General features: G+C 39.5%; 1 protein-coding gene across 3 annotated transcripts in view; it reads left to right on the top strand.

Moving 5' to 3' along the window:
• ulk4 (unc-51 like kinase 4) overlaps positions 1-10,976 on the top strand; it is a 73,760-nt gene that overhangs the window by 32,683 nt on the left and 30,101 nt on the right. For all 3 annotated transcript variants that reach the window (XM_029452565.1, XM_029452566.1, XM_029452564.1), the window contains 7 exons: positions 1,282-1,409; positions 6,207-6,340; positions 6,591-6,712; positions 7,139-7,195; positions 7,559-7,610; positions 8,012-8,103; positions 10,637-10,688. In XM_029452565.1, coding sequence (XP_029308425.1) covers positions 1,282-1,409; positions 6,207-6,340; positions 6,591-6,712; positions 7,139-7,195; positions 7,559-7,610; positions 8,012-8,103; positions 10,637-10,688 — 637 coding nt within the window. The remainder of the gene's footprint in view (positions 1-1,281; positions 1,410-6,206; positions 6,341-6,590; positions 6,713-7,138; positions 7,196-7,558; positions 7,611-8,011; positions 8,104-10,636; positions 10,689-10,976) is intronic.

The raw sequence follows: 10,976 nt of genomic DNA, 5'->3' as shown, positions 1-10,976 counted from the left end.
TAAATTCTCTAAATCTTTACTTTCTGCTCTCTCTCTCTCTGTCTCCTTCTGTCTCCCTCTGTCTCCCTCCCTCTGTCAGTCTGTCTCTCTCTTTCTTCCTTACAGTTCATGAACTAATGCTGAACTGTGCGCAAACTAATTTGTGATAAATTATTTATTTAATGTTTCATAAAACAGTCCATCTAGTGTGTATACGTAGTGCTAATCTTGGTAAGGCAGAGGGGCTAAAATTGATTTGAAGGTTTTTACTTGGAGTCTGGCATTGGTAATTGACTCAGAACTGAATTTATTTGCATTGAGCATTTCCAATTTAACACCAGCATACAAACTTAGTATTTCAACTCTGCTCTAATTATACACTGATATGAATTCACCCCCCAACCCCCCTTCTCTCTCTCCTCTCTCTTTCCCCTGGCACAAAGACAGACAGTCCAAGAGTTTGTTTACACAGAACTCTGTCTGTTAGTGTGTGTGTGTGTGTGTGTGTGTGTGAGTGTGTGTGTGCGCACGCGCGTGCACATGCGCTAATTTGTAGAGTGTGTCAGTATCTGGGCTAATTGGCTGAATGAACGAGCTGCAGCCTTCTACTTCAGCAAAGCATTATGGGTAGTGGGGAGGGACTTATCAGCTAGGCACACACTACTGGGCTTTGAAATTAATTAACTTGGTGTGTCACCCCATAAACACACACGCATTCACATTTTCTCACACACAAAGTCAGAAGCGTATGGTGTTGGTGATAATGATAATGGTAATGAATGTTGGCCAGTCACACAGTTTTCCAACCAGTTACTGCCGCTGAGTTTATGCTGAGTGAAATGATGTCTAAAGTAGCTGTAGGCATACAAGTTTGTTTTTGTGTGTGTGTGTGTTGTGTGTTGTGTGTGCGCATGTTGTGGGATAATGGAGTCTGAGCTGATTAAGTTTTAGCCTGTTAGTCAACGCATTTTCAGATTTATTTGTAACACCTTAGGGAGAATGTTGCATTGAATAATTTCTTTGCATACATTTTTTGGATACATTGCACTAATATATTATGATGAGATAAACTGAGAACAGAGCAGAGTGTACAGTGTGCAAACATTTTTTCCCTTCATACTCTGAATCAACCTATGTAGTTGGGATGTTACCATGTAAACATTTAGGTGTTACTTTGTAGTGTGAAAAGTCTTTTCCATATAGTTGGCTTTTAAGCACACACATAACTGGTCTTAACTGTTCACTAGCAGAAATATAACCAGTCAGTTTGACTTTATTCAGATGTGTGTTTGTGTCTTGTAGGATTTGGTGTTGAAGGTACTGCGCTGTCTAGAGAGTCCATCCGCAATAACAAGAGCCAAAGCATCACTACTGCTACTGCTTCTAATACAGGACAACCCACACATGCTGCTATACTGCTGTCAACACAGGTAAATACACACTCACTCACTGGTGTGCACATTCACTCATTCAGATAACCAAGGCCAACTCAATATGTAATTAAAACTAGTCAGATTATATATATATATATATATATATATATATACACAAATTTGTTTTATCCGACTAACTAAGCAACAACTAGCTCACAATTTGTCACATACTGTGACCAAGTATAGTTTTATGAAAATGGACCCATCTCATGTCTAGTGGATATGCAAAGCTCTTCATAAACAGAGTTATATAAGCTTAATTTCCTTTAAAGCTTTTTTTTACTTTAACTTAGTGCTCTTCTTTACATAGTAACACTCTATGTGACCCTTTATTTAGTTAAAGAGTCACAGTCTTTGTAACCTTATTGTAACACAAGTATTGACACGTATATGCTGCCTGAGAGTGCTGTGTCTGTTTAACTGTTATCTTACTACATAGCATATCCCCTGCACCATCCTACTGACTGACTGTACTGAGATTTGGACCAGTGAAGATAACTCCACTCAGTCTGTCAGACCGCTGGCTAATTAGTTTCTTTGGAATGTAGTTGCCCATGTTCACACACAGACTGAACTCCAAAGAACAAACAAATACCATTTGTGAATTCCATTTCAGGGTGGGATTCCCCTTTAATTATTTAGCTGTAGCTTTCTGACTGTTCTCTCTTTCAGCTGCACTATACCTAAAACTAAATTCTCTCTTCACTATACTGTGGTGGGGCAAATCAAAAATGATGCTCTAGGTTTTTGTTATTGTGATATTATTATTTTATAAGAAATGGCATTTGTGCTTACTTCCACAGCAATCTACATAGTGGATTTGGTGTATTATACAATGTCTAGGTTAGAACAAGCAGTTCTGTTAGTCTAAGAGTTATTTCAGATGGTTTGTGGGATTTATTTGTACTTGGGAGGAAAGATTGCACACTCCTTTTTAAGAGCTTTTTATTTTGGCTAGATGGAATGCAGTAACCTACTTTGAGGCTACGTCCACAGTAACTAACTAAATCTAAAAACACTGTACGCACTACCGATTTGTTTGAGAATTATAAGCTATAGAAAGTTGACACACAGCAGCTGATCATGCATACTTACACCATTATTTTCCAAAAGATCAGTTTTCTCCTGCAAAAGACGGGCAGTTTATTAAGACATTTATTTAATCTGTAAAGCATTTTAGAAAAGGTTTCGGTTTGGGTGTTCAAAAACATCGGCTTAATGTGGACAGAAAAAAACTGACTTTGTGTGGACATGTTATGCAATACATTGAGTCAAAGATTTCTTAGATTAATAACCAACACATTTGGCCATGCATGCTTTTGTGCAGTGATTTATCTTGAAGCATTGGTTTCATATTTTGATACAAGTACTCAGAGATTGCTTTTCAACACAGTTATCTGGTATTTAAAGCAGATTGCTATTAGAAGGGAGGCTCCCTTCATAAAAATGCTGCCTGAGGCTGTTGGCAAGGCAGTTGTACTCTGTGTCACCTTTGCGTTAACTAGCACAGCAGCCGTGGGAATGATAATATAAATGTATGTACCCTGGACATTCAGTTTGTGCTGCTGTATTTTGTAACTTTACTGGAACTTCAAATGGTTAATTAGCTGGTTGTCCTGTGTTTCACCCCACACTAACTTGCAAGGCAGCTGTGAGTGTTCATAGCCCCTATGATCCAATGCATATGCATGATATATACAGTATATATACAAAACCAATTCCTCTGGTAATTTATGACCAGTTGGTATTTCAGTTTGAAAAAGATGCCCTAGATTACTGACATATGGATCCTCTTAGCTGTCTCTCTCCTTGCTGTCACTTCTCTCTCTCTCTTTTTCCCGCTTAGTTTGTTTTTTCCTTTTTATTGAAATGCTTCTCTGATATTCTTCTTTTCTTTCTTAGCTACAGCTCTCTGACATTTTACACATGTGATCTGCCAAATTAACTTATCCATGAAGAAGTAAGGTTGCTTTTTGACACAACCAATTATTTACGTGTTTTAAGAATGATTTTTAATTACCAAAGTGTCAATCTAAATACATCATTTTATTACCTTTGACTGACTTAATCACAAAACCTCTCCTTAGCAGCTGTCGAGGAGCTCTCTTATGGCAGCGTAAATGTAGTTTGAAATTTACCAAGTAATACTAGTCATTAAATATTTTGATTGTTTTACAATATTATACACAAGTTTAGAGTATATGCTGCCTCTCTATTCTATCATACATAACAGAACTAATTGGGTTTTGACTATGTAGCGGGTTCATATAAAATCTGACAAAGATATGTGTCCTTGTGTCATTATACTTAATGAATGCTTAATTTCAGCTGGTAATAATTAAAACAAATTAGTTTCCTGTCTCCCCCCCCCCCACACACACACACACACACACACACACACACACACACACACACACACACACACACACACACACACACACATACACATTTTCTCTCTATCCCTCTCCTCATACTTGCTCTCCCTCAGTTCACTGTGTTAGAGCTGTCAGAGTTGACCTGCCTGTCTCTCTCCCACTGAGCACTCTGCACGATTCAGCCACACACACAGGCACACGTCTCTCAGTCCTGCTCTCATCGAGGCACGTTGTGTTTAATTAGCTCCTCAGTGGCGTGAAAATGTGTGTGTATGTGTTTTTGTCTGTATGAGATAAACTTGTGCAGGCCGCCTCACTGAGGAAGTGTCAAGATTGCCATTGGGAGTGGAGTGTGATTTCAACAGACACAGTCACACACACACAGCAGGCCACTTGTAGGTCAGTTGTGTGTGAGTACTTTATGAGTCTCCCACAGTGACTGACAGAGAGGTGGCAAGTTTGTCTTTCTTTATTTAGCTATCGGAAAAAATGGCAGAAGTAGAGCAGGGAGACAAATAGGCTGACAGACGGGAAGCAGGCATGGAGCAGATTACAGAGACAGACAGGTATATCATTTAGACAGACCTACATGTACAGTAGATGCAAAGACATACTGATAAGAAAAAAATGTTGTATTGTATTTGAGGCTGGTGAGTCATCACATTACATGACACTTTTTTCCAAAGCGACTTACAATAAGTGCAAACAATCATGAGGATACAACTTCGAACAGCAAGAATCTTGCACGTACATTATCTTAAAATAGGTACAATCCTTTAAGTGCAGAACAATAGCTTCAAATAAGCCAAACAAAAGAGCAACATCCAGAAACAATAGAATACGAATTAAACCATTAGCTACAAATAAGCCAAACCAATGTAAGTGCAACATACAAAGAACATTATTTTGTATTATTTATTTTGTATTCATCGAGGTGCAGTCGAAACGGGTGCGTTTTCAGTCTGCGACGGAAGGAGTGAAGTCTTTCTGCTGACCTGACATCAATGGGGAGGTCGTTCCACCATTTTGGAGCCAGGATAGCAAACAGGCGGGTTTTGTTTGAGGGGAATCTGGGTTCCACTTGTAGTGAGGGAATAGCAAGTGGATTGGCCGATGCAGAGCGAAGTGAACGCGCTGGGGTGTATGGTTTGACCATGGCCTGGATGTAGTAAGGGGCTGATCCATTCACAGCACGGTAGGCCAGCACCAGAGTCTTGAAGCAGATTCGTGTAGCCAGTGAATGGCGCTGAGGAGCGGTGTAGTGTGGGAGAACTTGGGTAGATTAAAGACCAGTCAGGCTGCTGCATTCTGGATGAGCTGTAGAGGTTGGATGGCACATGTAGGCAGTCCAGCAAGGAGGGAGTTGCAGTAGTCAAAGTGTGAGATGACAAGAGCCTGGACAAGAACCTACGTGGCCTTCTGAGGCAGTAAGGGACGTATCCTCCTGATGTTGTAAAGAGTGTATCTGCAGGAGCGGGCTGTTGCAGCGATGCTGGCACTGATGGACAGTTGGTCGTCCAGTGTCACACCCAGATTCCTTGCAGTCCGAGTCGGGGAAACAACCGAGGTGCCGATGTTGATGGTAAAGTCTTGGATGGGAGATTCCTTCCCCGGAAGGAAAAGGAGCTCGGTCTTGTCAAGGTTGAGTTTCAAGTGATGTGCAGCTATCCACTGAGAGATATCAGCCAGACAAGCCGAGATTTGTGCCTCCACCTGGCTTTCAGATCTGGGAAAAGACCGAATCAGTTGAGTGTCATCTGCGTAGCTGTGGTAAGAGAAGCCGTGAGAGTGAATGACAGAGCCAATTGAGTTGGTGTACAGAGAAAAGAGGAGAGGACCCAGGACGGAGCCCTGAGGTACACCCAGAGGATGAATCCAAATAATCCTCATATTCATTTGTCCTGTGATTATTTGACGGTTTGCCATGAAACTTGATTTCACATTCAAGTCCCCCTCAGGATGAATTGTAATAACTTTGGTGATCTCTTAACTTTTTTATATGGCACCATCATCATGTGACCAAATACCTTAATAACTACTGAAATCCGATTCCCCATCATACTCAGCTGTAATTTGTCTTAAGTGTTTATTGAAATGTAAGAATGCTAACACACTTACCTAAGATGGCGTACATATGAAAACCTGTGTGTTTAAAAACATCAGCCTGCTTGCATCGTTATTGTGGGCATGTCGACATGCTGATATCGTCACTATGCCTAAGCACAGCCTCACAAAGACTCTAGGTCTTGTTTATCATTAAAGCAAACTCTTCAAACCGTTACAGACTGGACCTGTACATCTACAAAAGGCAGCTTTTTAAGTTGAATGGTATGTATGACATGTATCTGAGCAACTCACAATGAGTGTACAAGTTTTCCTCCTTTAAATATGCAATGCACGTGCGTTTCTTTCTTTCTAGACTTGTGATGCACCTGGAGAGAGACCTCCGCAAAGCCACTCCCCTCAGAGAGAACCCCAGCCAATTAGGATACCTATCTCAGTGTCTGGATTTACTGATTGGATATCTGGGTTGCACTGCACCACTGATACTAGGTACACACACATACACACACACACACACACACACACACACACACACACACACACACACACACACACACACACACACGAATACACACACACACAGTTGCATGAGTGTGCTTGCTCTTTATGTGTTTTTGCCTACATGTTCATATGAATTTGCCAATTACTTTATTCAACATGAAATATTAGGTCCCCATTAGCTCTGTAGTCTTATCCCTTCTCATCTCGTCTTGTGTGTTGTCTCCTCTCCTCTCTCTAGAGGATGTCTTAAGTGCATTACGAGGTGTGATCGGGAGGAGACACCCATCTACAGCTCAGAGCAGACAGCTAAAACACACTTTGCCTACAATGTCTGTATTGCTGGAACTTCTGTCATCACAGGTAACTTGGACATAAAGGAGTTTTCTTCATTGTTTGATTATAATGTTTTAGCATTATTGCCTGCAAGGTTATCCATGTAGATTTTATTCATACATTACCAGTACTCACCCTCATTGTTCAGCATAGTATTTTGCATTACAAAGTCAATTATTTATCAATATAGTATTACAACTGTCGTTGTGGCCTGGGTGTGTGGACCTGTTACCAAATACAGTATATGTAATGATGTACTGAGTCTAGGTTAGAACCAGATAGATACACCTGGCTACAGAAGGTGCTGTGACACCGTACATCATTTGGGTTTGTGTAAAAGAAGCCTCCAAGAAAAATAATGTTATGTGTCTTCCTGCTTGTCACACTCCCTTTCTTTCTTAGTTGTCCCATCACCTTATTTGTCCGTGTGACTGTCTCTCTGTCCTCTCACAGGTCTTTAGATGTCAAATTGTAACTGAAGAGTTTCTAGCTCAAATTGGATTGCTGCTGGTATGTATTTGGTAGTACAGTATTATGTTTTGATAAGGACTCTTTTTTTTGTGTGTTCTACAAACTGAAGGCAAAACAAATTACATTTTAAACTAGGATGCACTGACATTTTGAATTTCAATTAGTTTGACATGTTGAAATATATAGTGGTATTCAAACAAGTTTATACCATCAATACAATTAGGACACCATACAAAGCAATACTATATCCATTGCAGACATTTATATTACATAGTAGATACAGAGTGATCAGTACATGTCTAAAGAACAATTGAAACGACCATTAATGATTACAGTTTATTACAAAAGTATTGCTATAGTATTAAGTGGTTGTGTCATTTCTACCCTCTCTCTTTCTCACAGAACTACATCACCTCTATAGAGTCCAATGAAACAAATCTGGCCAGTGCTTTGGGTGAGTCACTTTTTCAATTACTAAAATACGCAAACTGGACCAAACATTTCTCTGCAGTCATTTTTCATGCATCGGTGTTTTTCTTCTGTACACTGTTTTATCTTGATGTTCATCATCATTTCCCCCCCCCCCCCTTGGCACTGGCATTTTACAGTCAGTGTATGCACCTGTTAAAATAATGACTAAAAGTCATGAATGAAACTTTCTGTAGTTAAAAAACATCATTACTTTGTAAAATGTCACATTTCTGGAGAAGCTGTTGGGGTTCAGTGCCTTGCTCAAAGGCAATAATATCAACCACACTCCACAAATGGAATACAGCTATCATTGCAGTGGGTCATCCCCCCTTATTATTGAGGACATGATTCAGTAGCGCTGAATGATATTTGATTTTCTGTTAGGTGCTTTATGTGAGGAGTTGATTAGGACATCTCTGTCCATTGTGGAAGTCCTGAGTCAGCACCATGCTCTCATCACGCCACATCATTGTGCTGTAAGTATGCATGAAATCGAATATACAGCTAGCTTCCTTTCTGTGTCTGTCTGTGTCTGTCTGACTGTCTGGAGAGTTTAATAAAGAAATATAGGATGTGACTTTGGACATGAACTGTTATTATGGTGAACTGTTATTATGGTGTTCTGTTATACTTCTGCAACCTTCAGATTTCCACCATTTTATTTACTCTTTACTCATTTTAAAAAACATAGGTAATACACAATTTGCTTTGCTGTGATAGAAAACTAGCAGAGAACAAGTGAGGGCTATAAGAATGGTCAGGTGTATGTTAAAGTGTTTTCATGAATATCTCCAGTTTCTGTCCATTTCATGTTGGGTCCCTGGTTTTATATTCAGTGTGTGTCTTCCAGTCTACTAAACCTAACTATTAGTGGTCAGAGGACAGAGGGTGTACTTGTGTGCTATTAAGCGAGACACTAATCAACTATTGAACCAACAGAGCCTCATCTGACATGTGTGTGTTTCTGTGTGTGCGTGCACGTACGTGTATGTGCAGGGGATAGGACGATGAGATTGCGTTTAATGACTATTGATGTATTGAAGTGGCGAGCAGCAGGAAGCAGACAGGATGGAGGGAGAGCAAAGAAAAGAGATGAGGAATAGAGGAAAGGAGCAAAGAAGAGGTTTGCTGCTACTGATAGTCAATAACACAGGAAGACACTTTAATTACCACCAGCCAGCTCAGATTAACTTTTATTGCCCGCTGGACAAGGACACACAGTCATGTTTGAGTTCAGTTTACGTCTCTGAATACTTATCACAAAGTAAAGTTTGCAGAAAGTTTTGCCAACACAACCATCTTTCTTTTCTTTTTTCTTTTACACAAGCCGCTTTCACAGTATGAGAAAATGTTAAATTTGTTCTTTAATCATCATAAAAAGTAAAACATTTCAGCTATGTAAGGATTACCCATTTAAACCCAGCAGTGATGGGAGGAATTTATCTATATCTTTATCTTAGTTAGTGTCCCAGTTTAACCCGCATTCAAACTGAGATATGAAAAAACGGTTTACTTTATGGGCTACACAGACCTTTTAAACATCTGAAATAACAATCGTAATCCAATACAATATAGAAATAGACTTCAGTCACTGAGCATGATGTTATTTCACGTAATGTTCATTCACATTGCTTTGGCAAATAGAGGAAACCACCATCCTCTTTTCAACTGCGTCTGCTACAGCGACAACCATTCAGTCTACTAGTAAGGCCAAGATATATTGAGCATCTTTATAGACTACTGTCAGTATCCAGGAGCTGCATGCTAACAATAGTATATGTGTTGTTGATTTAATGGTAAACAGAAGATTCAGCACAACAGGTATATTTGAAAAAAGCTGTTTTTTGCTGTGCCCAATGAACAATGTACATATGAGGTGTGTTTTCCAGAGAAACAAGTTGAATTTCACAAGACCAGCTGTTGCCTGTGATTTGCAAATGGAAAACATTTTTAAATAAAAAGTTTATACAACATTTCGTCTTTTCTAGTCCTGTGAGAATTCAGATGAAATAACATAATACTATTTTTGTATTGGCTGTAAAGCAAAGTGAAGGAAAATCATCTTTAGTTACAATTGTGAGAGGAACACTCTTGTACAATAGGTAGATGGGGTAACTAGGTAAAGGCGCAAAAACAAAAAATGGGGACAAAAAAGGATTTCACAGAGTGAGGGGACATGTCACCCATAGTTTCCAATTCAGAGAAATAGCACCAAGCCTTTCTCCAAACACACACGCACACACACGCACACACACGCACACACACTCAGTCTTTTGATGGTTGTGTTATCAATACACATCATTAAGTGGTGGACAACATCCTTTGTAGTTTCCTCGCTCTGGCTTTCAATGTAATGACCCCTCACACACTCTCTCACTCAGCATTAGTGTTGTTTCTATGGTAATATTAGTAATCATTTAAATTCATGCAATACAGATTCATGCCTAAATAAGGAGTTGCGGAAGTACATTTGTGTTTGTGTGTGTGTGTGTTCAAAGAGATCATACAACAGCAAATTTCCATAGTAATTTGATCCTCTGTGACAGTGGTCTGTATGGTTGATGTCCACTGAATTAATATAGTTCAGTGTCTTCTATTCAGTTTAATCTAAAAATGTATCCTGTATTCAGATTTGCTGTATATTAAGTTGTTTTTCCAGAGGAAAGGCGGAAATTGCTTTTATTGATATGCTTTTTCTGCCCTCAAATGAGCTGAACACGGGACAATATTACATTATTGCTAATATTTATATTGTTCATATTCAGCAGTGAGATTGGATATGAACCTTTACTTTAAATCCCTCAGCACATCGGCAGTGGTTTTGCTAGTGCATTTTCTACAAATGAATGTTCTGCTGCCACAGAATTTCTGCCTGTTTTGACCCGAGTTGTTTCATCTGCAAATTAATTTATATAATCAGCTTCTCGCAGATTATCCTGGTCAAGGACCAATGCAATGCAGTGTGACTTGTGTAAAAAACATTTGTTTGTCTATTTATGTCTTTTGAAGGTTGTGGATGCCATCCTGCCTCCTCTGACAACACTGGCTTTCAGCAGAAATGGTAAGAGAGATAGGGGGTCATTTTGGGAGAGAGAAGAGAGAATGAGAGAGAAAAGATGTGGAAATAAACGTGAATGTCAGAGTGAGGCAGGAGGGAGTGAGGAAGAAAAGTTAACAGAGGAAGTAAGCAAATGGGAAAGAAGGTTCAGAAAGATAGGGGCATTAATCCGAATGGTTTATGCGCATAACACGCAACTGTCTGCATCTCTGGCTAAAATCAAGTGAGGGCCTTGTTATCATGTCACACTATGCTGTTTTGAAAGAGCTTGTAATATTGAGTCCTGCTCTG

Source organism: Cottoperca gobio, chromosome 16 (genome assembly GCF_900634415.1).
Source record: "Cottoperca gobio chromosome 16, fCotGob3.1, whole genome shotgun sequence".
Lineage (NCBI taxonomy): Eukaryota > Metazoa > Chordata > Actinopteri > Perciformes > Bovichtidae > Cottoperca > Cottoperca gobio.
Note: the sequence above shows the minus strand (reverse complement) of the source record. Positions and strands in the feature narration are given on the sequence as shown.